This window comes from Macrobrachium nipponense, chromosome 22 (genome assembly GCF_015104395.2).
Source record: "Macrobrachium nipponense isolate FS-2020 chromosome 22, ASM1510439v2, whole genome shotgun sequence".
In the NCBI taxonomy this organism is placed as follows: Eukaryota; Metazoa; Arthropoda; class Malacostraca; order Decapoda; family Palaemonidae; genus Macrobrachium; species Macrobrachium nipponense.
In genome coordinates this window covers 45490207-45515409 of record NC_087213.1, presented here as the reverse complement: position 1 = coordinate 45515409, position 25203 = coordinate 45490207, and the positions used below count along the sequence as shown (strand labels likewise).

Below are 25203 nucleotides of genomic sequence, written 5' to 3'. Positions count from 1 at the left end.
GATTTATATGCAAATATTTCGAAAAAAGAGATAAGCTACAACCTTCAATCATTTTTAGTTGTATTCTACATGAAATTGCGCACATTTTCATATATAAAACTTTATGTAACAGCTAATTTTAAATGGTGCAAACATTTCGACAATCGCACAAAAAAATTCTGATTTTTTCGGAAGAGTTACCGCTCGAACGTCAATTTTTTTTTTTTTCATAAATTCACCATAAATCGAAATATTGTGCTAGAGACTTCCAAGTCGTTGCAAAATGAAGGTAAATGATTGAATATTACTAGAATATAAGAGTTTTTAGCTTACATTGCGTTTTTCGACCATTTGGTTTTCGGTAGAGTCAAAGTTGACCCGAAAGTTGAAATTTTTGCACTTAACGTTATTTATATGAAAATATTCCAAAACTGATAAAAAGCTACAACCATGGGTTGTTTTTTGTTGTATTGTGCATGAAATTGCGCACATTTCCATATATAAAACTTTATGTAACGGCAAATTTAAAAGGGTGCAAACATTGGACAATCGCACGAAATAAATTTATCGGAAGAGTTATCGCACGAACGTAAGGAAAAAAGTTTTTTCATAAATTCACCATAAATCGAAATATTGTGCTAGAGACGTCAAATTTGTTGCAAAATGAAGGCAAATGATTGAATATTACTATAATATAAGAATTTTAGCTTACAATTGCGTTTCCCGACCATTTCTGTAGAGTCAAAGTTGACCGAAGGTTGAAATTTTTGCACTTATCGTTATTTATATGAAAATATTTCAAAATTGATAAAAGCTACAATCATGAGTATTTTTTAGTTGTATTGTGCATGAAATTGCGCACATTTTCATATATAATCTTCATGTAAAGGATAATTTAAAATGGTGCAATAATTATGTCAAAGTGACGAAATAATTTCCGAGATGTGTCAACTGATACTTTTTAGTGCGATAAGAAAGAAATCGCGCTTGCGCGCCCTGCGTAGCGATTGTAAACAAAACAACGCCTTGATCCGTGAACTCCCAGCATCTCCCAAGGCGCGTGATACAAAAGTTTTCGGCTGGTAGGCCTATAAGTATTTTTCCGCGAATTTTTAAAAAAACTTTTTTGAGCCGACGTATGATACGTCCAATCGGCATACGGGAGACATTTTGACTCGACGTTTAATACGTCCAATCGGCGTAAGAGGGTTAATATTAATATTTGAAAATTGCTAAATAATTTTTGTATTATAAAAAACTTAATCAGTCACGAAAATAAAATGAAAATACAGTAATCTGTGAATATTGCTGTACGAAAAAATTCACGAAATAGTGAATTTTCCGTGAGATATTTGGAGACAAGTGCCACAGAGAAATCTGCGATTAAGTGAAGGCGCAATTGCCGATCTGTAATCAAGCAGCAACCCACTGTACATATACTAGTATGGTACTGGTATGTTTCCTTATTTTCATTGTTGGGAGCTAAAGTGTCTGTGACATTCTGTAACCTTGCCAATGTACAAGTAGTGTTGGTATGGAAAAATAATATTTTTTTTAATTTATATATTTGGTGTAATCCATTTCATGATAGTATATGTTTCCTTTGTCAGAATGTATATTTTATTTATTTTCAGAGATTTCATCAAGGTGCTTATTATTATTAGTATGCCAGGATCAACACTACGATCACTTAGCCGACGAGAAATTGAATTGTATTACAATATGCCAGGTGATATGTTGAGGGTTTTTCCAATACTAGTCTTGTCTTCTCTTCCTTTTGGACAGAATATTGCATTTCCTATTGGGTAAGTCAATTCTTTGTATATCTTTTCTGGAAATGCAGACATTTTTAATTTAAATTACATTTTGTTTTGTCATGACTATTTTATGTTGCCATAGCAGTTAATGAATTTAGGTGTCATGTGAGCATGATGGCTAAAACAGTGTAAATAAATGATACAGTTGAAGTGATGGTTTTCAGGGACAGTGAATGAAATGTAGAAAACTTAACGTATATGCATTATGTTCCCTGTAATCAAGGGGGTTTGGGACCACAACTACTTGTGTTAAGCAAAAATCCATGTTAAAGTTGGTACCCCCTCTAAAAGTGCTTATAACTGCCTATTTTAATAGTTCAAACACCATAGACCCATCTAAAAATGCTTAAAACTGCCTATTTTAATAGTCCAAACACCATAGACCCATCTAAAAATGCTTTTAACTGCCTATTTCAAACACCAAATAGTTCAAACACCAAATATATCATAAAAGTATGAAACTGGGTACATTGTTAGTAGTATACATCATAATAAACATTTTAAAGATTGGAGGCATTCTGGATCTAACCTCTGTTGGCGATGGCAGACATTTTGGAAAGTGGCTGCCTTCCATCCATTTAGAATACATTAATGTTTGTAAATCAATTCACACGACTTGGGCATTGCAAAACACATAATAAAGGGATTTTGACGAAGGAAAAATCTATTTCTGGGCAGTGGCCCATGTCGCCCAGTGAAATATCCTTTTAGTTCATATTTCTAAGGTAAAAATTGCTAACATTACCAGAGAAAAACCAAAATGGAATGTCAGAGTACTCTGACTCGCTCACCCTAAATAAAAAGAGGGTGTCGGTATGGTTTCTGGGGCGAGTGAAGCCACTACCACGGGCCTCTTGGCATTTAGATATCTCCTTCACAAAATCCCCCTGCTAGAGAGAGCTGATACACAGCCCGCGTCAGCAACTACTACTACCAACGCTCCCACGCTAACATCAGCGCCTCTAGCGGCCATCCTTTAATATCAGAGAACAAAGTTTGGGCTAAAGGGTGGGGTTAATAAAAAAAGGGGGGGATTTCACTGGGCGACACGGGCCATTGCCCAGAAATAGATTTTTCCTTTGTCAAAATCCCTTTTCTGGGCCAAGCCCGTGTCGCTTTGTGGAATAGTACCAGAGAAATGGCCACAAACTTGGTAAAAAAGAAAACAAAATAAGGAAAGTAATAAAAGCAAAATAAGTAAAAACGAATATAATCTTGTAAATTTTACAAACTAGTGAATTTACACTTAAACTAACTCAGATTAGTTGGATTATTCTTATTACTAAAAAGGATTATAGGAGTACAACATGACAATTAATAATAAGGTAATTTATACAATACCAAATATATACAAATGTGAGGATTCCTAGCAAAAAAATAAGGAAAACCTCACTCTATAGCCTTTGCAACTAAGGCTTATAGGTTAGTGGTGAACCTGGTGGCAGGGTCGCAGGAAGGATTTTAGTGAGGCAGGTAGAAAGGAGATCTGGATCTATGGCTAACTACTTAGACAGGGTCAGGGGAAACTGTGTTTCCCGCTGCCACTGCTGGAAATTTTAAAGCTTCTAAGGATTTCAGGTAATGGCGTCTGAATACTGTCGGTGACTTCCAGCCTGTATATTTCTTAAGACCATCGAAATTCATGTGTTGGAAATAATTAATTGAGGTGGCCACAGCTCCAATGTCGTGGACTTTAGGGAAGGAATCTGGGTTGGCTTGCTTAAGGGGGCCGGCCGGCTAATGCCATTTTTTAAGGACAGGACTTTGATATTCATACCACTTAATAAGGTGACTTGGGACATCTCCAAACCGCATATGATTTTCGCCTCTGACCTTCGGTTTTGTGACGCCAGGGGGATTTATCCCGAAAATAACCATTTTTCAAATTCTATCTCCTCCCTTGATATTTAATATGAAGACCTGGGATTACTACCATATATAGACCTGATGTAGACCTCCAGTCGAATGGAGAGTTTTTTTCTAAAAGTCATTTTTTTGCTAGATATGAATTTTTCAATATGGTAAAAAAATAAACCCTATAAATCAGGAGAAAAAAAGTTTTATAAAAAAAGGGGACGGGAAACAAAAAATTGAAAAAAAGGGCTCTATTTGATTGTTCTATAATGTCTTTCTGAGTTATATACCAAATTCCAATGTTATAGCTTTAAAACTAAGTGAGAATTTAGATTTTGAAGGTCAATAAGTATAGTTTTGAGATACGGGGGTTCAAGGTTTTCCTTCGTATTTCTATAAAGACAATGTTAATAAATAATGATTATTATGAATGTATATTTCTTTTTTTTTTGTGTATTAACCTAAACCAAAACTATTTTATTTATCATAATTTAATCATAAATGATTATCCCTTTGCTCATATATCGCAGCCTGGGGCACTGCTTGAGGCAAGATGGGGCACTCCTTCCTACGCAATTCTCTCTCTCCCCTTCACTAACTTGGCTTATTACTGCAAATTTTCTTCTTCTGTATGTTAGCGAGATGTTTTCCTTGTATTTTCCTCTTTGGCATGATGAAATTCTTGCCCGAAACAAAGATAAACAAACATAAATGCAAGAGAATGTCAGAGGTGAAACTCAAAGGTGTACTCTTTTTTTTTTTTTTTTTTTTTTTTTTTTTTTTTTTTTTTTACAAAGACAATTTAATAAATCATGATTATTATGAATTTCATATTCCATTTTGGGTATTACCACCAAAACTTTGTTATTTATAATAAATGAAGATCTCTTTGCTCAAAGATCGTAGCCTTGGGCACAGTGTGACGTGTACTGTCAGGCAAGAAGGGGGCGTTACTAAGCAACCCTACCCTCTCTCTTCACTAACTACGAGAATATTATGATATTCTGTAATAATACTAGAGCAATTTTTCTTCGTCTGTATGTTAGCGAGATGTTTTCCTTGTCTTTTCCTCATTGGCATGATGAAATTCTTGCCGAAACATACATAAACATACGTAAAGGCAAGCGAATGTCAAGAGGTGAAATGGAACGTGTAGACTACTTGATGTCTGTGATCGCACTAATTCATGACTGGACTTGGTACCTGAGCCTGAAGTCTCCTTCTCGACTTGGGGAATGTCCACAGATGCCATTTCTCCCAATTTCTTTGACAATAATTATAAAAAATTTACGATAATAGAAGAAATATTGCATTTTCTTGTACGGATCAGTGTTTTAGGCTTATTGAGTTAGGTTAACTAATTTCCCTGTAACTACGAAAGTAAGAGGAATTTTGACAAAATATTTCGTATACGTATTCTCAATTGCCATATGAAGCTCCATGAATTTTTTCATGACTTTGCATTTTTCGCCCTATACCACCATATATAGGGGTTCCGGCCGGCCCCCTTAATAAAGTACAAGATTTGCTGTCTAATTCCTTTTAAGGAAATAGTGCCACCTTTCTCTCTTAAGAATAAGGGACCTGATGATCTAGTAGATGTGGCCTCAGATATTCTGGCTCCTGAGGCCAGACTTAAAAGGAAGAGTGTTTTCCTTAGTAAAGATATATAATTGCATGAATTGTTATCAGTGTTTGAGGCCAATCTGAGAACATCATTTAAGAACCATGAAACTGAGCTAGGTCTCTCTGTTGGTCTGAGCCTAGCACACGCTTTGGGAATAGATGAGAAATAAGAATCTGTTCAGTCTATTTTGAAGCCCAATTGAAAAATCTTCTTTGGAGCCAACTTATTAGTAGTAATAGTACTGGCTGCTAAACCTTTTTCAAATAATGATCTGAAGAATGTAATAGCCAAGTTAGTAGTCATGGTTAGAGATTGTGTTTCCTTCAGGAAATTTGCTAGTTTCTTAATCGCTGCGTCATATTGACTTAACGTTGATTCTCTTTTATCTAATTCTAAGAAGAGGATATTTTGAGGATCGATATTTGCATCTCTCTTAGCCACGAACTTCATGAAGTCCATAAAGTTAGGGTTTTGAGAATTCCTGAGGAAGCAAACACAGTCCTCATTTGTACTTGTTGAGAGAGCTTGGGATTGGGAATCCGTAGAGGGCGGAGACCCAGTTCCAGAAGTAGAGGGAACCAGTTGCTCTTGGGCCAATGTGGGGCTACTAGAGCGACTTGTCCTTTGAAAGTCCTGAGTTTGTTCAGGACTTTCAATAGAAGATTCACTGGAGGAAAGATGTATATTTTCTTCCACTGATTCCAATCTATGGCCATGGCGTCTGTGGCATAAGCCAGAGGGTCCAGGTTGGGAGCCACATAGCACGGGAGCTTGTGGTTCGATTGTGATGCGAAAAGATCTACCTGGAGGCCTGGGACCCTTTGGCATATCCACTGGAATGAGAGCTTGTCCAGAGACCATTCCGATTCTAGTGGAACTGACCGAGACAGAGCGTCCGCTATCACGTTCCTTACTCCCGCCAGATGGGTGGAGGATAGATGCCATTTGTGCTTGGCTGCTAGTGAAAAAATGGCTATCATGACATGGTTCACATGACTTGACTTGGATCCTCCCCTGTTGATGCAGTGTACTACCACTGCACTGTCCAGTACCAGTTTGATATGAGAGTTCCTGGCTGGTAGAAGCCTCTTCAATGTGAGGAACACTGCCATGGCTTCCAATACATTTATGTGAAGCTGGCGGAACTGAGGGGACCAAGTCCCTTGTACTTTCTTGAATTGAGAGTATCCTCCCCATCCGCTTAGAGATGCGTCCGTGTGAATAACCAACGCCGGAGGGGGGAATTGAAGAGGCACTGATTTGGACAGATTCTCGACTTCCGCCCAGGGGCGGAGATGTTGGCGGAGAACTGGCGGAATGGCTGACAACTTGTCCCGACACTTGTTGTTTGCTCTCGAACACCAAACCCTATTTATATCCTTTAATTTTGCCTTCAGTAGAACGTCTGTCACTGAGGCAAATTGTAGAGAACCTAGGATTCTTTCCTGGTTTCTCCTTGATGCTTTTTTGCACTTGAGGAATTGCCTTGTAGCTTGGCTATTTCTTTCCTTTTGTCTGACGGAATTGACAGTGTGTGGGCGTTCAAGTCCCATTGAATGCCTAGCCATTGAATGCGGGTGTCTGGCGTTAGCCTGGACTTGGACTTGTTTATTTGGAATCCCAGATATTCCAGAAATTGAATTACTTTGGTTGTAGCTTTCTGGTACTCTTCGACGGTTGTTGCCCAAACAAGCCAGTCGTCCAGATATGCTACTACCATTATCCCTTGAGACCTTAGTTGTTGAACTACTGACTCCGCCACCTTTGTGAATATCCTGGGTGCCACGTTCAACCCGAAAGGCATCACTTTGAATGAGAATGCCTGGTTTCCTAGCCTGAAGCCTAGGTACGGGCGGAAGTGTCTCGCTTCTGGGATATGATAGTATGCGTCTGTAAGTTCAATAGAGGTGGTGACGGCCCCATGGGGAAGTAAGGTCCGCACCTGCGAGATAGTCAGCATTTTGAACTTGTCGCAACGAATGAATAAGTTTAGACGGGATAAGTCTAAGATTATTCTTCTTTTGGTTGAGCCTTTCTTTGGCACGCTGAACAAGCGACCTTGAAACTTTAAATGCTTGACTTTTGATACTACTCCTTTTTGAAGTAGTTCTTCGGCATACTCTGTCAGTTCTGTCATCGGTTGCTGATAGGTCTTGGATGGAGGGGGACCTTTGATCCAGCTCCATCCTAGTCCTTTGGACACAATACTTTGTGCCCAACTGCTGAACCCCCATCTGTGTCGATAGAGGAACAGTCTCCCTCCTGCCTGAGGGTTCTCACTGACTTGGGGCCGGTCGAGACCCACGTCCTCCACGAAAGTGTTTACCTCTGATAAGAGCTCTTCCGCCACCTCTCTGGTGAAATGAACCCCTAGCCCTGCTTCCTCTACCAAGCTTGTTAAAAGTTTGGAATGCTTGGCCTTCGAAGACCGGATTGAACGGCCATCCGGAACAGCAAAACGGATGTAGAGGGTTTGGTTCTTCTGAGGTTGTCAGGAACAAGATAGGCTGAGCCTGGTTCTTCGAGGTGGAAGGTTGTACCACCTGAGAGACCGGCACTGCTTGGACCATTTGCTGTTGTTGAGGAGCCTGATAGGGAGTAAACTTCCTGGGCTTCTTCGACTTCTTAGTAGATGCCGAAGAAGTCTCAGGCTTCCTTTTAACTGAAAGGCCCCAACGGACCTTAAGACTGATTCAGCCTTGTGGCCTCATGATGAACCTCATTCACCAGAGCTTCTGGGGAGAGGTCAGCACCCCAGATAGGAGCGGCGAGCAGTTTGTTAGGCTCGTGGCGAATAGTCGCCTCCTGCAGCACATGTTTCCTACAGTTTCTTCGTGCGACCACGAAGTCGTAAAGGTCGTACTGAACTGTGTGTCTGAGCCTTGGCTAAAAGCTTAAATAAAGAGGTTCCTTGCCATAGGTTATTGTGGCAACCTCTGTCATTACCAAGGCATTCAGCATTCTCCCTAGTCTAGACCTGGCATCAAATTCCGCCTGAATCAGATTGTCAGGTAATCTGGGGAGTCTCTCGCTAAACTGCACTATTGCGCAGTCCGGCTTGAGTTTACCTACCATGAAAGTGGATGGTAGGTCCGTCCAAAGGTCTTCAGCACTGGGAAACAGGAGGGATGTTGGCTCCGTTTCGCGGAGCTGCGGCATAGGCTCATCCTTCATGGCGGCCTTGATAGTCACCTCTGCCAACTTTGTGGTGAACGGAGTAGGGGTCTCTTCGTCCGCCTTAAAGATGGTAAAGGGGCTCTTAAACGCCTGGAGCTTCGTGTTAACGCAGTCCCAGTCGTGTAAGCTCATTAGCCACTCCCTCTGGGCCTGATCCCGTCTGTAGATGACAGTTTCCTTTGGGATCCTGTCTTCCCTCCTCATCGCCGTCTCTGTAAGACAGGCGTAACCCATGAATGGAGGTTGCAGATCAGCGGGGTGGAACTCGAAGTCCTCTATTCTTCGAGTGCCACAGTCAGGCAGCGTCAGCATACCGTCCTTAAACGGAGCGTACGCTGCTACCCTCCATGGGTTGTTAGCAGAGAAGGGAGGTAGGGAATCATAATCAGGCATAGCTTGGACGGCTACAGTAGGCTGTGCGAGAACTGTTGGAGGGTTCTCTCTGAGACCCGCCATGAGGTTCTCTTGATTGGTCAGCCTTTCCGAAATGTTACAAATAGACTGACCAGATTCCTCAAAGGATGTTGAGATGTGTGATAACATCTGTTCAAATTTATCCTGCACTAGGTTGCCCACCAGACTGCCCATTTGCTGCATAATGTTCGCAGCAAATGCGTCTGTGTCGAAAGGAGCTGGGTCCTTAGACACTGTAGGTGTTTTTGGGCGCGTCCCAGTAGAGGTAGAAGGCTGAGGATCACCAGAGGCCAGAGCCTTATCCTTTGAGGATTTACTCTTCGACCCTTTTGAGTGTGAGGATGAAGATGACTTCGTTCTCTCTGCTCCGGGATGGTGAGCCGGAGACTTACGAGACTCAGAAGACGTAGTCTTTTTGGATGTTGTCTTCTCCAGGGCCTTGATCTCTCATTTCCCCTTTACCTTGGGGATAGGTTGAGTGGACTTCGGTCTGGCCAAAATCTCACTCTCTGAAAATCCTTGAAAAGATGTAGAAGAGTGGACAGGGGAAGAAGAAGATCCAGAAGGACCCAAGGGAAGCCCTTGGGCCCCCAACAAACCTGCCTCAACAAACATACTACCTGGGTCACCTACCGCCATCGGTTCCAGGTTAAGATCTAGGGTCGCCATGTCGTCTGCTAACTCGGGGTAACTCTGGGCCGCCAGCGCCTGGGCCACCTGGACCTGGATAGATGAGATGTACGGGGCCGCCACTGTCGGGTCAACGTAAGACGTCGGTTTCGCTCCGGGGAAGAGGTGGAGAGCCATACCCTTATCCAGAATGTACGGCTGCCCCTTCGCTACATTCTTTCCGAAGCTGCCGACCCAGGCCTTCAGGGTGGCTGTCGCGGCGTCCTTCACGGCGGAGGCCTGGAAGAGAAGGTTATTTTAGGCCTCAAGAAAGGCTGAAAAATGGACCACATATGTCAAGATTTCATCATGTTTCATGATGAAATCTCTATTATACAGCGGAAAGAATTCGTTATAAACTTACACGGAGGTAAATTGTTCCACTAGCTCGTAGCATATCGAGCATGCTTCGTGATGCCATACCGCTGAGTCTCCGAAGCGGATGGCACAGACGGCGTGGGTCCTGCAGATCTCATGACCGCAGGGATCCTGGAGTACGGCGTTACAGCCGGACTCCTGGCAGTTGGTAGCCTGTAAGTGGACAGATACATGAGTATCAACACTAGTTAACGGGACTGGCCCGTTAAGAAATATAATGCTCCGCCATATGCCGGAGCGGAGAATTATATGTTAACCTTCTCCTGTTCTCTTGATAGTCCATAGGTCAAGTATGCTAGTAGCAGGTTCCGGTACGCCAGAGAAGGAGTTTCACTAAACTAGCAACCAGACTCAACGCCGGGGTGGTACAAGTACGGCGGGGAGAAACAAGAGAAAGTTAACCTAAAATTAAAATAAATAGACAAGGAGGAGCATAGCTCCGCCGTAGAAATTTTAGCCAACCGAAGGAGACCCCGATGAGAGGGTGCTCCGCCGGTTAGCGGGATTCACACAAAACAATAACAACAATCATAGGAAGCATGTATGGAGCTCTTCTCGGTCACCCCCTCCACAAAGAGCTGGCGGAACCAGTCGATCCCGCTGCTGGCGCGGTGGGAAAGAAGGGGGGGAGACCGGGGTAGGAGAGAGAGCGAAAGGAACCCCAGGGTCTCCCGAGCGCGGACGAGCCAGATGGCCAGTCTGACCCGATCGCACCCGGGACCCCCCCATGGAGCCCAAGGAGAGAACAGTATGACAAGATATAATATATATAACCCTACCCCCACACGAGACTCCCGTATCCCCTCCGGAGAGGGGAGGAGGGGAGAAAGCTCTGGTGTTGGCATGGCAACGTGAGCGAGGGGAACGTGCCTCCCCGACCCCCGTTGAGGGGGGAGGGAGGGGGGTTACTGAGCCGATGGCTCAGTGCGATCGCCTGGCCCACTGTGAACGTGATATGACCACGTGGACGGTAGGTCCGACGAAGAGGTAGCCTAGGCTACTCTAACCGTCTCAACATGCTACACTAAAATTACAAAATAAAATTATAATATAAAAGATAAGAAGGGAATCATAGAAAAAGAGAAAGGAACGTCCTAGAGAGGCTAGGAAACCGACCCGGGAGGGAGGGCGCCTAACCACTCGCGAGCTGTGCTCTGCCGGTATGTAGGAACGGAGGGCAATTGCCTGGGTGGTAGGACTAGGAGAAAAGGACATGAGTCCTACATGCCTAACAGACCTAGACAAAGGCACATGCATGCATGAACACTGAGCTAAGGTAAAAAGGCATGAGCTCAATCGAGCTGGATTCCCTGAATAGTACAAAATGAAAATCAAAATAAAGCAAAATAATAGCAGAATCTTGCACGTCACGAAGGCATATGATAAAAACTGCACAGGACAGTTACTACGGTATGGGAGACCGCAGGAACTGAAAAAGAATCACACGAGGCAAACCGGGTAGGTGAGCCTGTAGCCATGCGGTGGAGGCACCGTTATAAAACCTAAATAAAGGTAATAAAATTACTGGCTAAAATTACGTGAAACACTTAGTCAGTACTTAACTTAGTTGCAGCAATAGCTTGAAGCTCCATCGTAAGGAAAAATCCAAAAAGTAAGCGAAAAAACACACAGCAAATAAAAACATGCGTGTAAGATCTGCTAACAGAAAAGGATGGCCGCTAGAGGCACTGATGTTAGCGTGGGAGCGTTGGTAGTAGTAGTTGCTGACGCGGGCTGTATATCAGCTCTCTCTAGCAGGGGTATTTTGTGAAGGAGATATCTAAATGACAAGAGGCCCGTGGTAGTAGCTTCACTCGCCCCAGAAACCATACCGACACCCTCTTTTTATTCAGGGTGAGCGAGTCAGAGTACTCTGACATTCCATTTTGGTTTTTCTCTGGTAATGTTAGCAATTTTTACCTTAGAAATATGAACTAAAAGGATATTTCACAAAGCGACACGGGCTTGGCCCAGAAAAGACATACTAATTAATAAAGACATACTAATTTATGCTTTTGACCCTGGTAAATCAAATTTCGGGCCATATTTTAGGATAAATGAGGTTTTTTGTTAATGAAAGTAAAATTATGAACTGTATTATGCTCATATCTCATTTGAGTATACTATACAGGGTGAATTTATTGTATGAAAACACAAGTTTTATTCTATCTTGGTCGCATGAATGATGCAAAAGCTTGATGATAAGTAAAAACAGGTTAAAGAATTACGTGCGTCTCTCTTCACTTTTACTCGTAATTCGTTTGTGTTTTATTGATTTTAGGAAAAATTTATTTAGTTGTAAAATTAATATCGAATCCCATGGTATGACCAAAACTTTCCTATCGTGTGCAAAACATTAGGTAATTGATTTCAGGAAAAAATTATTTAGTTGTGAAATTAATATCGAATCCCATGGTATAACCAAAACTTTCTTGTCTTGAGCAAAACGTTAGGTAAATGAAGAAACATAAGCATATTGCTAATTTTCTAAGCCACAAACAAAAATACTGAGACACTGAGTTGGCTGCCTACAAACTAACGTCTCGGCACAGGGCTCACCCAAGAATCTATCATAAATGGACCGACATAATACAATCAATATTAATATTTGAAAATAAGTAAACCATTTTTGTATCATTAAAATGTATTTAGTCATGAAAATAACATCAAAATATACTTTTTGGGCTCAGCCTGTGTCGCTCCGTGAAATGGTTCCTTTAGCACTCATTTCTAAGATATAAGTATTGCTACAAATACCAGAGAAAAAGCTATATGGTAGTGCCAGAGTATTCTGGCTCGCTCACCTTTATTCAAGGTGTCGGTATGGTATCTGGGGTGAGTGAAACCACTACCAGAGGTCCCTTGCCATTTAGTCTCTTCCTTCCTCAATATCCCTCGTCTACAGAGGAGCCGTTCTAGGCCCCCGCTACCCTCTACTACTACAACTAGCGCCTTTGTTTACCATTCCTTTCGATAGCACGACATCGCTAGCACGCATTTTTTGCTCTGTGTTGTGAATTCGTTGGAATTTCCTTTATTGACATCATGGAACGTCAAGTAGCTTCTGCATCCAAGTTAAGTACTGCAGTTAATGTTTGGTATTATTTTGAGGTAGCGATGGGCATGATAAACTGTATTAAAATAGGTTATATGCGAGAGCGGCAGTCCGCGTGTTGCCGACCCGCGGCGCCTTTTCGTGGCTCGCTACCCGCGTAAGGTTACGCTTACAGTGGGGCCTCGCTTAGTCGCGGATCAGCAATCACGGATTCAGTTAATCACGGGTTTTTCCTCGGACCAATTCTCAATTTATATCACTGGTGTGAATCACAGCATCGAGGGCTTGTCCGTTGTAGGCTAAGCCTCGTCCGGTTCCGATAACCAGCAAATGCATGAACAGATTCACATTATGATATTAACTGACAATAAAGGTAATAAAACCATTCTCACCTTATATATTATTGGCATATCTTCATAATATTATAGCCTATTCATGGAATAATTCCACATCATTGACATCAACTTGTAGTTGAACGGCCAGCAGAAATGTAAACATGAGTTACACTTAACAGCACCTTTGCCATTCTTAACCTTTTAGAAATGTTAATAGTAGTAGTGTAATTACAGTAGTAATAACATTTAGGAAAACATTACTTTTCAATTCGAACTTCATTATTGTTTTGGTATAACGTAATCAACTTCTCTGAACACTGCAGTCATACAAACGATAATTGTCATAGATTATCGTATTGTTGTATGTGATCAGCGGCGAAGCATAAATGTAATAAAACCATTTTTACCTTATATATTATTGTCATATATTCATAATAAAACGCATATCTTATAGTATATTATTGGCATATCTTCATAATAAAAAGCCTCTTCAAGGAATAATTCCTTGGGGAATGCATTTTTCAAAAGACAAAAATACACTTCACATGTTTACAGCATGCAATGATTACTTTATTTTGATGTGATTACATTAATTTTACAGTATGGTACTCTAAGCAGTACAGTAACTCTTTTTTTTTTTATCATAAATGTATATTCATTCACGAAAAAAATACGTATGACAACCGTGACGTCACCAAACTAGTCTCGTTGGTACATACTATTTTTACACAATGTGAGTGGATACACCGTTCTACAAACTACCGATGTATTTTTACGTAAGTATCCTCTAAATTCTGTCATAAATCACTTTACTTACTTTTTTGTGGAGCCCAAATGCTACGTATATCCCCGGGAAATTAACGAAATCTCGAATTTTATCAAAGAGCAAGATTCACTAATTACTGTGTTTTCTTCTTTTCATGACTAAATGCATTTTTAGGATACACTCATTTACAAATTTTCAAATACTATGAATTTAAATAGCAAAATTCTCTCTCTCTCTCTCTCTCTCTCTCTCTCTCTCTCTCTCTCTCTCTCTCTCTCTCTCTCTCTCTCTCTCTCTCATCACTTACAGAAAAAACTATATTACTGATCTATTATTCTGTGATTTATGAAACTGCTTCAATACGACTTTTATAGTTGACTCAATGATTTTCACATTATAATAGTATACAAAAGAATATCTTATTACTATCCATATTTCATTTCTTATCACCATAAAAGTATTTAAAATACAAATTTCATTGTGTTATTCTCCAGCTAAGCTAGTAACAGTATTCTTGTCCCAAGCTGCTCTCTCAAGCTATTCAACAGTTACTCTCATCCCAAGCTGCTCTCTCTCTCTCTCTCTCTCTCTCTCTCTCTCTCTCTCTCTCTCTCTCTCTCTCTCTCTCTCTCGCAATATGAATTACTGTATCATAATATCATAAACTATTATGTACAAAGTTAAAAATAATAATAATATTCCAATTAAATTATTGTTTCTTTTTTTTAGCAACTAAATTGTTTTCCAAAATAATTCTTTCGGTAATAAACGTGCATCAGCTGATTCTAAACGTAAACAAAAGACAAAAATAGATTTTTATTGCTGTATTTTGCTGTTTATACATTAATATTATAGTTGGGTGCTGTAATCATTATAGTAAATCATGTTTTTTTATCATAAATATGTTCATTCACGAAATAGATATACCATGTACTTTTAGTTTGGTGCAGCAGCCAAATCATGAAAATAGAAAGGAATTGTTAGGTAATTATACTTTTGTTTGCTGATCTGATGAAGGGGAAATTGAAGATAGGAAAGAATAACTTTGAAACTGTCTTGAATTTAGTTTAAGGTGATAGTTGAAGACATATTTGGTGCTTGAACTAAAGTAGGCAGTTATAAACATTGAAATAGTGGTCTTGGGTGGGTTAATTATGTAAGTATAGGCAGTTTAAAGCAATTTTTAAGGGGGGGTACCAGGATAACACGGGTATTTACTTATCACCGGGGGTTCTGGACCCTATCCCCCGCAATTAACGAGGCCCTAGTGTATATCATTCTCCAATTGGTCTTCTATACTAATTGGAGTCAATCCCATTACATAGCAGTACTCTATTTATATATTATACCGATGCTTTATTGCTGACTTTTTTATAATTAGTCCGATCACGGGGGTATAGCCTACTAACCGAACCGCATGCTGTCGGGACGTAGCCCACTCAGTTACCTTATTTTACATCTTGAGGTTGGAATAACAACCATATATCTAGCCAAGTTGTATTATAGGAATTTTCATGGTAAGACTCTCTAGTCTTCTACGGAAGGACCCTGGTCCATTCATAGCCTATCATCGTCCTTGAGCCACCCTGGCCGCCTTGCCCCTCGAGTAAATAACTCGATACGGCATTTAGGCTAAGCCGCTTGGAGTTGCCAGGCTAACGAGTCCAGATCGATTCGATTTGCGAAGTTAGGCCAGCTTCTCAAGAGGACAACTTTCTTTCTCTTTCGCTCCATATTTATTTCTCTTTCTTCTCCCCCGTGTTAGGACAGGATGTTTGTGTTTACTATGTTCATTGTACATGGCATTCAGTTGGCCTATAGGCCTACTTTCGATCGACTGGTCTTTCACACTGCGTGACTGTTCACATGGCTAAGAAGGTCTCCAGTCGATCGCGTACGAGCCACCCTGCTAACCGACCCCTCCCCGCTTCGCCCCCCCTCTCACCCACCTCGGTGGAGTGAGGACTCACTCACGCTACCTCAGGTAGCCAATCCGAGTTTCCTAAAAGGGGGGGATGGGTGGGGAGGACTATTGGTAGGCGGGCCCACCGTACTATGCCTCTCTCTAGTGGAGATGGGGGGGGGGGGGGGGGGATGGGGGGGGGGGGGGGGCGCTCGGCCGAGCCCTGGTTGGCCACCAGGCTCAGCTGGGCGGGGTGAGCCTTGGTCCACTATGCTATGTATCCCTTTCTCTGTCTTTTGCGCCCACCCTTTCCCACCCCGCTCCGGCGGACTCGGGACTCCGGCTTCAAGGTATGATCTATGTAAATAGTCCTAACCCCTGTTCTCTCCTTTTGAAGCCGTGCAGTATCGGGCTAGCTAGGCGTATTTAGATACGTGAAAAGGCTTCAGCCTAACCAGGGGATCCTTTATGCTGCATGCATGTTTTATTACACATAATATAACATCCATTATTGTATTGTGTAAGGTATTATCTTACTATATATTCGGTTATTTATGACGGCGGACTTATCAACTCCGCAGTGTATTTAACTGACCTACCCGGTTATCACTAGCTCCTCAACCCTGTACCTCGGTATTGGATTCTATCCTTCATCCCGACGCAATGGGAACGGTTTGAAACCTCTTAAATCTGTCAGATTTTACGTCTCCGGCGTGCGCCGGAGTCCATTGAGTTTCATAACCCGTCCCCCCATTGTCTATTTCGGATGTTACAAGGGTTATAGATGGGACACCGGAGCTGGTGAGAACAAGGTCGCATGTTATTGTACAATATACATGCTGTCACCGGAGTTACTCCGGTGGCAATAGCATACTGCATGCAACCCCGGACTTGTCTCCGGAAGGTTGATGATGATACTCTTGTATCATTTGACTTGCAGGTCGCTCGTTGCCTGGAGGAGGGTTGCAACGCCGATCTCCAGAAACCCTGTGGGCACGTGGTCTGCCGGTCCCATGCCGGTTGCGAAGTTCAGATGGAGAACAGGATCGTCTGGCACCATGAGAACTGCGTGATATGCTACGGTCTGGTGAAGGAGTTCACCTCTGAATCGGTATGTAGCACGCCGGACTGTACATAATGATATGATGTAAAATTATACTAGACTAGGATTAATCTCTAGTTTTAAGTATTAATATATCCCTTTTTACAGGCCGTGCAAGCGGTTAGGGACGCTGCCTTGGCTACCCTGAAGGTCTGGGTAGGTGGGTTTGGCCACAACGCCAAGAAGGGACAGCCTTACATGCTTTCCCAGGATATGGCTGGACTCATCTACCCCGGGGCCAAGAAGGCATTGGCGGTAGATCCCACGGTAGCTGCTCCCATCATCGCTGGGATTCAAGCCGCGACATCGCCCTTACCAGAGGAAGGTCTGGAAGAGGAGGGTCACAGGAGAAGTAGCAGCCCTCGACTTGGACCGTGAGCCCATGACTATTGACGACATGGGCAACGGTAAGGATGTTAGTGAGGCAGGTGCATCTCTTTCTTCTTCTTTCTCCTCTACCACCTCGTTTCAGGGGTTCACCGAGAGACCTCAGTCGGTCAGACCAAAGTCTACTTCAGTAATCCCTAAGGTTAAGAACCCAGTGGACTTAAAGTCCATGCAAAAGTCCTTGCCCAAGAGGTCTGGAACCAGCCAAGTCACTAAGCCATCGGCTCATAACCCCGGGGCAGACAAGGCTAAGGTTACTCCCCTGCTGAAGGGGTCGAGAGCCAAGGTTCTAAAGGCGAAGGCTCAGCCTTCTGCCTTCGACCCGGATGCCTCTTTAGCCACCATCATGCAACAGGTGGGAAACATGATGGGGAACTTGGTCCAGACCAAGTTCCAGGAAATGTTTTCCCAACTGTCTACCACGCTGGAGGCATCGGGACAGACCATCCAATCCTTATCAGAAAGGATGGTAACCCAGGAGAACCTGATGGCGGGTCTCTGGGATACAGTGGCAACAGGACTGGCCCAGTCCGGACAGGCTACTCAACCCTTGCTAATGCCGGACTCATCCAATCTACCTCCATTCAAGAGTAATAACCCATGGAGGTTAGCAGCATACGCCCCGTTCTTGGAGGGTATGCTGACTATTGAGTGCTGCGGAACTCGAAGGTTGGAAGACTTCGAGTTCCATCCTCCAGGGCTCCAGTTCCCCTTCATGGGATACGTCCGCCTAACGGAGGTTGCCATGAGGAGGGAGGACAAGGTCCCCAAAGAAACGGCAATCTTCCCCTGGGATCAAGCTCAACAGGCTTGGCTCTGGAGCTTGGAAGAATGGCAGTGTACCAACACAAGGGTGACAGCATACAGAAGCCCGTTTACTATTTTTGCAGTAAACGAGACAACTCCGATGCCATGTACATCCAAAGTGGCTGAACTGACAATTCAGGCTGCCATGAAGGATGAACCCATGCCTCAGCTCCAGGAGATGGATTTAACCTCCCTTCTGGTCCCCGGATCCACTGATTGCTGGGTTGACACCCCTGCCACCTTCTCAGTAGGTAAGCTCAAGCCGGACTGCGGTAACATGCTGTTCAGCGAGCGGCTCCCTAGACTGTCAGACAGCCTGATCCAAGCGGAGCATGACGCTAGGATGAGGCTCAGTATGTCCCTCAATTCCCTCACCATGACCGAAATGGCGTCCCTCATCTATAGAGAGGAACCATTGTTCAAGATCATTACCAAGTCACTACTGCATACAATGAAGTGTGACTTGTATGATTTTATCATAGCTCGGCGGAATTGCAGGAATCCCGTTCTGGCGGAGGCTTCAATCCGTCACGAACTGAATAAGCTCATTGCATCCTCCATATGGGGAACGGACCTTTTCCCCGCCTCTGTCATGAACGAGGTTCTGGCGGAAGCCTCGAGGGTAAACCAAAGTCTAAAGATTCGTTGTTGACTCATTCCCAAAAGGAAACCCGAGTCCACTGGAACGAATCCAAAAGGAAAAAAGAGGCAGAGGAAGTTCCAGCCCTTCCAAGCCCCCCAACAGCAGACTTTGGTGCAGGCGGTTCCGGTGTCCCAAGTACCGCAACCGTTGACATCAAAAGCACATCCACAACAGCAGTTTGTGCTATTGACCCAACCGTCACAACAGGCTCAGGCTTCAACCTCCTTTGCTGTCGCTCCGGCCTGTAATGCAACCTTTGAGACTCAAACGTTTCAAGGTTTCAACAGGTTCGCCAGAGGCAGTCGTGCCAGAGGACCCTCCCGTCACAGAGGCGGCGGAAGAGTCTCCAACCGAAGCAAAGGCTTCCGGGGAGCACGTGGTGGCCGACCATCGGCCAACCAGTGAGAATCCCCAGGTAGGAGGGAGGCTGTACCTCTACCGACATTGTTGGGGGTTCAGCAACTGGGCACAGAGTATTGTGACCAAGGGTCTGGGTTGGAGTTGGCTTCAAGGTCCTCCTCCATCCAACGCCTTTTACCAAAATCCGACAGCGGAACTGGTAGAGTATACCCAAGAACTTCTTCAGAAAAGGGTAGTGTCAAGAGTCAGAAACTTAAAGTTTCAAGGGCGCTTGTTCAGCGTGCCAAAGAAAGACTCGAACAAACTAAGAATAATTCTAGACTTGTCCCATCTGAATTCATTCATTCACTGCGACAAGTTCCGAATGCTGACCGTTTCGCAGGTGCGGACCTTACTTCCCCGTGGGGCCGTCACCACCTCTATAGATCTTACAGATGCCTACTATCATATCCCGATAGCAAGACACTTCCGCCCATTCCTAGGCTTCAGACTAGGAAAGAAGGCTTATTCCTTCAAAGTAATGCCATTCGGGCTCAACATAGCGCCCAGAATATTTACAAAGATAGCGGAAACGGTAGTCCAGGAATTAAGGACTCGGGGAATAATGTTAGTAGCCTATCTGGATGATTGGCTCATATGGGCCACAGATGTCGAAGAATGCCGCAAGGCGACGGTCAAAGTAATAGAGTTTCTGGAACACTTAGGTTTCCAGATAAACAGGACCAAGTCCCGGCTGACTCCGAAGTCACGCTTCCAGTGGCTAGGAATCCAGTGGGACCTAGACTCTCATACTCTATCAATTCTGCCGGCGAAAAGAAGAGAAATAGCCAAGGCCAGAAGACAATTTCTCAAAAACAGACGTCCCGGAGGAACCAGGAGAGAATCCTAGGATTACTCCAGTTTGCATCAGTGACGGACGTTCTACTGAAAGCCAAACTAAAGGATATAAACCGGGTTTGGGGCTTGAAAGCAAACCGAAGATCCCGGGACAAAATTTCCCCCATCCAGGCGATCTTACGCAAGAGACTCCACCCCTGGACAGAGATCAAGAGTCTGTCAAAGACAATACCCTTACAGTTTCCTCCGCCGGCTCTAGTGATTCACACAGACGCCTCATTAAGCGGCTGGGGCGGGTACTCACAATACAAGAAAGTACAGGGAACCTGGTCAATGTCATTCCGCCAGCTACATATCAATGTACTGGAAGCAATGGCAGTGTGTCTAACCCTGAAAAGACTTCTACCAGCCAAGAAAATCCATATCAAGCTGGTATTAGACAATGCAGTGGTGGTTCACTGCATAAACAGGGGTGGCTCCAAATCGAGCCATGTGAACCATGTGATGATAGCCATATTTGCCCTAGCAGACAAGAACAAATGGCACCTTTCAGCCACCCACCTAGCGGGAGTGAGAAACGTAGTGGCGGACGCCCTGTCACGAGCCACCCCGCTGGAATCGGAGTGGACTCTGGACAGGAAGTCATTCAAATGGATCTGTCAACAGGTGCCCGGGCTGCAAGTGGATCTTTTCCCCACGGAGTCGAACCACAAACTTCCTTGTTACGTGGCCCCCAACCTGGACCCTCTGGCTTACGCCACGGACACTATGGCTATAGATTGGAATATCTGGAAGAGAATTTATCTCTTCCCTCCAGTGAATCTACTTCTGAAGGTCCTGAACAAGCTCAGGACTTTCAAAGGTCACATTACACTAGTGGCCCCCAACTGGCCAAGAGCAATTGGTTCCCTCTACTTGTGGAATTGGGACTCCGGCCCCAACGGATTCCCAATCCCATACTGACGCAGTTGGTACAAACGCGGACTGTGTCCGCTTCCTCAGGAATTCAAAAAGCCCTAACTTTATGGACTTCATGAAGTTTGCAGCACAAAAAGATGCCAACATTGATCCTCAGAACATCCGTTTCGGGAATCTGATAAACGAGAATCAACCCTGCGTCAATATGACTCAGCAGTAAAGAAACTAGCCATATTTTTAAGGGACGCAAATGTACAAACCATGACCACGAATCTGGCAATAACCTTTTTTAGAACCTTGTTCAAAAAAGTTTTAGCAGCAAGTACGATTACTACAACCAAATCGGCATTAAAGAAAATCTTCCAATTTGGATTTAACATTGATTTGACAGATTCGTATTTTTCGTCGATCCCAAGGGCTTGTGCTAGACTTAGACCAACAGAGAGACCCAGAACAGTCTCCTGGTTCTTAACCTCTTCATTACCGAAAGTTTGTTTGGAGGTAGGTGGGTACCACCATTCAAGTCTACTACACCGCCCCGGGTGCATAAAGGTGGTACGCATATTACCACCAAAACTCCTCTTTTCAGATAGGGACTTCCAATCATTCTGTAATTTCGTTTGAAGAGTTTTGGAGCAAAAATAAACAGTATGACACGATGGCCAGACGTATGATGAACCCCAAAAAATATTATTACTGCTTATAGTAGTGTGTAGGTGACAGATGAACTGCATCTCAACAAAAAATCACAAAACCAGACAAGCGTAAACATGTAATAACTTCTACCCAAGTATAAAACCAGTTGCATCATCATTTACTGTATTTATTTATTTATTCACTTATTACATTTTACAAATAAAAGATATGAACAGCAGATAAATGAAGGTAAAATAAAGCCCTTATAGTAACTTTATATATAAAAAACCAAAACCACAGAGAGAAAGCGAAAAAGCTATTTTTTTCTGAGGACAAGAAACTTGAAAAATTAGTTTAGATACCCCTGATGCCCCTAAAGTTGTTTTCTGTGATGAAACTAATCTTAGACAAAGTAGAAAATGACATTCAACAATTTTTGAAAGATATACTATAAAATTTGCGATTTCCATATTATTGGCGGGGCTTTCGCTTTAGTTTTTGCTCTTTCTTTTGTTATTACGTGCTTATTTACTGTCCTATTTTGATAATACTTTATGTGCATGTTCCAGGTGGATATACCAACATTCTGTAAGACCGAATTTCTATTCAAGACTGTAGTTTTCTCACCGCCACCAGTGTCCCCTTGTACAAGGGACAATGAGTTTCACATTTTTTTTCATAAAATCATTTATTTTCCCTGTAGGATGATAAAACTAACAGAGAATATGCGTTATTATAGTGCTAATAATACCTGATATTTCATTAGCCTGCCCTTGATTAGTGATTTTTTGGCAACATTTTTACAATCGGCACCCCTCCAAAACTGGAGTCACTACCGAGAGATTCAGTCGGTCATGCGAACGCAATGTTTAATTTCAATTCTGCTCACCCACCCGGTAAAGAAGGGGTTAAATGATGTCCTTAAACTAGCTTCTGACACTGATCACGAATCATGTGATTATATAACGCTCCTAAGGAAAACGTTTATTGCCTAATAAGTCTACCTCAGAGCCAGAATTTCTGAACTGTCGGCTCTCTCTAGGGAACCAGAACATATTGAGTTTCTCCCTTCAGGATAATTACTACTCTTACCAAGATCGTCAAATTTTTGGCTAAAAATGAGGACCCACAGGATAGGTAGGGGGGCTCCATGGAAGATTGTCCCACTTCCTCAGGACCGCCGTATGTCCAGTTAATTACTAAGAGCATATTTGAGCAGAACTGCCCGAAATCTCAGGCCTTTGTTATTAGGGAGGGAAAAGGGTGATACTTTTTCCTAAAAAGGGCGGAATCAGACAACAGATTCTGTACTTTTATAAAGCAAGCCTAACCCGGAATCATTCCCACGGGCACATGATATTAGGGCAGTAGCCACCTCAATTAATTATTTTCCAACACATGAATTTTGACGATCTCAAGAAGTACACAGGCTGGAAGTCCCCGACAGTATTTAAACGCCACTACCTAAAGTCGTTAGAAGCCCTTAAATTCCCAGCAGTGGCAGCCGGAAACACAGTTTCCCCTGACACTGCTTAGAGCAGTAGTAAGTAGCTAATTAGCCTATGCCTATCTTTACATATCTCTCTCCTACCTACCGAACCTCGCTATAGCATTCTGATCTTAGCTCGGTTGTTACTGTTACTACTTTACCTTGGGATTGCACTTTCTATGTATCATGATGATTTGGATTGTATATATTTGTATCTGGGTCTTTATTGTGAACTTTTTTAATTCCTGTTCATTGGTGTGTGATTAGTTAAGATTATTTGTTGGGTTATTCAACCCTATTTAGTTGATAAGTTTTAGAGTTAAGGATCATTAAAACTTATAAGTTAAGGAATTTTATTGGTTACTTGTAGAATTAAATAACTAATATTAAATAGTATTTAATGTTATTCAAGTTTCAATTTCCTTACAGTAATTTACCTACACTAACTTTCCAAGCTGGTAGGGCCAATTCTCTGTTACTATTTCACGGAGCGACACAGGCTGAGCCCAGAAAAGGGATTTTGACGAAGGAAAAATCTATTTCTGGGCAATGACCTATGTCGCTTAGTGAAACCCACCCTCTACTTCCACACCCTGTCTGGCCCAAGCTTGGGTGCTATCTACAGGAATGGTAAACTAAGGCGCTAGTTGTAGTTACTATCCGGGTAGGGGGGGCCTAGAAACGGCTCCTCTGTAAGACGAGGGATATTGAGGAAGGAAGAGAGTAAAATGGCAAGGGACCTCTGGTAGTGGTTTCACTGTCCAGCCCCAAGAATACCAATAAGGAAACCAGACACCTTTGATAAACAGGTTGAGCTAGACCAGAATACTCTGGCACTACCCCATATATCTTTTTGTTCCTCTGGTATTTGTAGCAATAATTATACCTTAGAAATGAGTGCTAAAGGAACCATTTCACTGGGCGACACAGGTCATTGCCCAGAAATAGATTTTTCCTTTGTCAAAATCCCTTTATTAGTTAATATTTATCATTGAATAAACCTGCCAATAGGAAAATTTCCCTCGAATAATGGGTAGATATCAGACCAATATAAGCCCAGTGTAGGTGGGTAAAAACAGCATTTGATTTAAGATTTAAATAACAGGAGTTATCGTAATACACACACAGACCTATAAACGTACCTTTTCATGATGAAAGAACAAATCTAACAAACTATTTCAGTAACAACTATTTTCCATCAAAACTATTCTTTAAACAGTTATGTAGTATGTTGAAGAAAAAGATAATGCCACCTATGCTATATTAAACTGTCCCCAAGATGAATTTGTACACAGTGTTCCCCTATTTACAAGATTATTCTTTAAGAAAGAAATTTCTAAGCATCATTCAAAAGGAATTACACTGGCACTGAACCTGAAACTCATTCCAACAAGTTTAAAGACAAGCCCAGTCCTCTATTTACATCCAATGTTATTTATAAGTACTAGTGCCCCAGATGTAGTCAGGGGATCTATTGTGGATATACTAAGAGGCTGTTGCAAGTATGCATTGATGCTCATGGAAGGGTGTTAGACTAATCAATAATAGGACAGGTACAAAATGAAAATGATTGAACAAAACCAGAGTCTATTATCATCAAATTGATTGTACCACTTTTAAACTACCTAACAGCATCCACACAATTGTGTACTGCCTGATGGTCTTGTTCAGCTGTTTCCTCTGTCTGTATGTTTATTTATATATTTTTCTCTTTTGTAAGAGTAGTTTGTTTTTAACTTTCTTCTGGATAAGGTGTCACCAGCCTTTTGCTTGTTCTTTTAGTAAATGTTTTAGTGATTTTATTTTGAATGTTTTATTTTATTTTAATGTAATTTGTAATTCTGATTTTATTAGTTTACTGGTTGCCATGATCGCTGTTTGCAGCCTAGAAAATGCAACTCTGAGGAGTTTTGGATTGTTCTTTGAGCTGTTGCTCCTAAAGTTGGATATATATAGTATATAGTAATTTTTGCCCTTCAACATATCAAGAAGTTTCACCTTCTCATCGAACTTCACTACAGTCTTCTTTCATTTACCTTCTTTGCCAGAA

The 25203-nt window shown here is 42.5% G+C and overlaps 1 protein-coding gene across 5 annotated transcripts in view; it reads left to right on the top strand.

The window, feature by feature from the left end:
* Positions 1–25203, top strand: part of LOC135198621 (LETM1 domain-containing protein 1-like) — a 237517-nt gene that overhangs the window by 97056 nt on the left and 115258 nt on the right. For all 5 annotated transcript variants that reach the window (XM_064226374.1, XM_064226373.1, XM_064226372.1 and 2 more), the window contains one exon: positions 1614–1784. In XM_064226374.1, coding sequence (XP_064082444.1) covers positions 1614–1784 — 171 coding nt within the window. The remainder of the gene's footprint in view (positions 1–1613; positions 1785–25203) is intronic.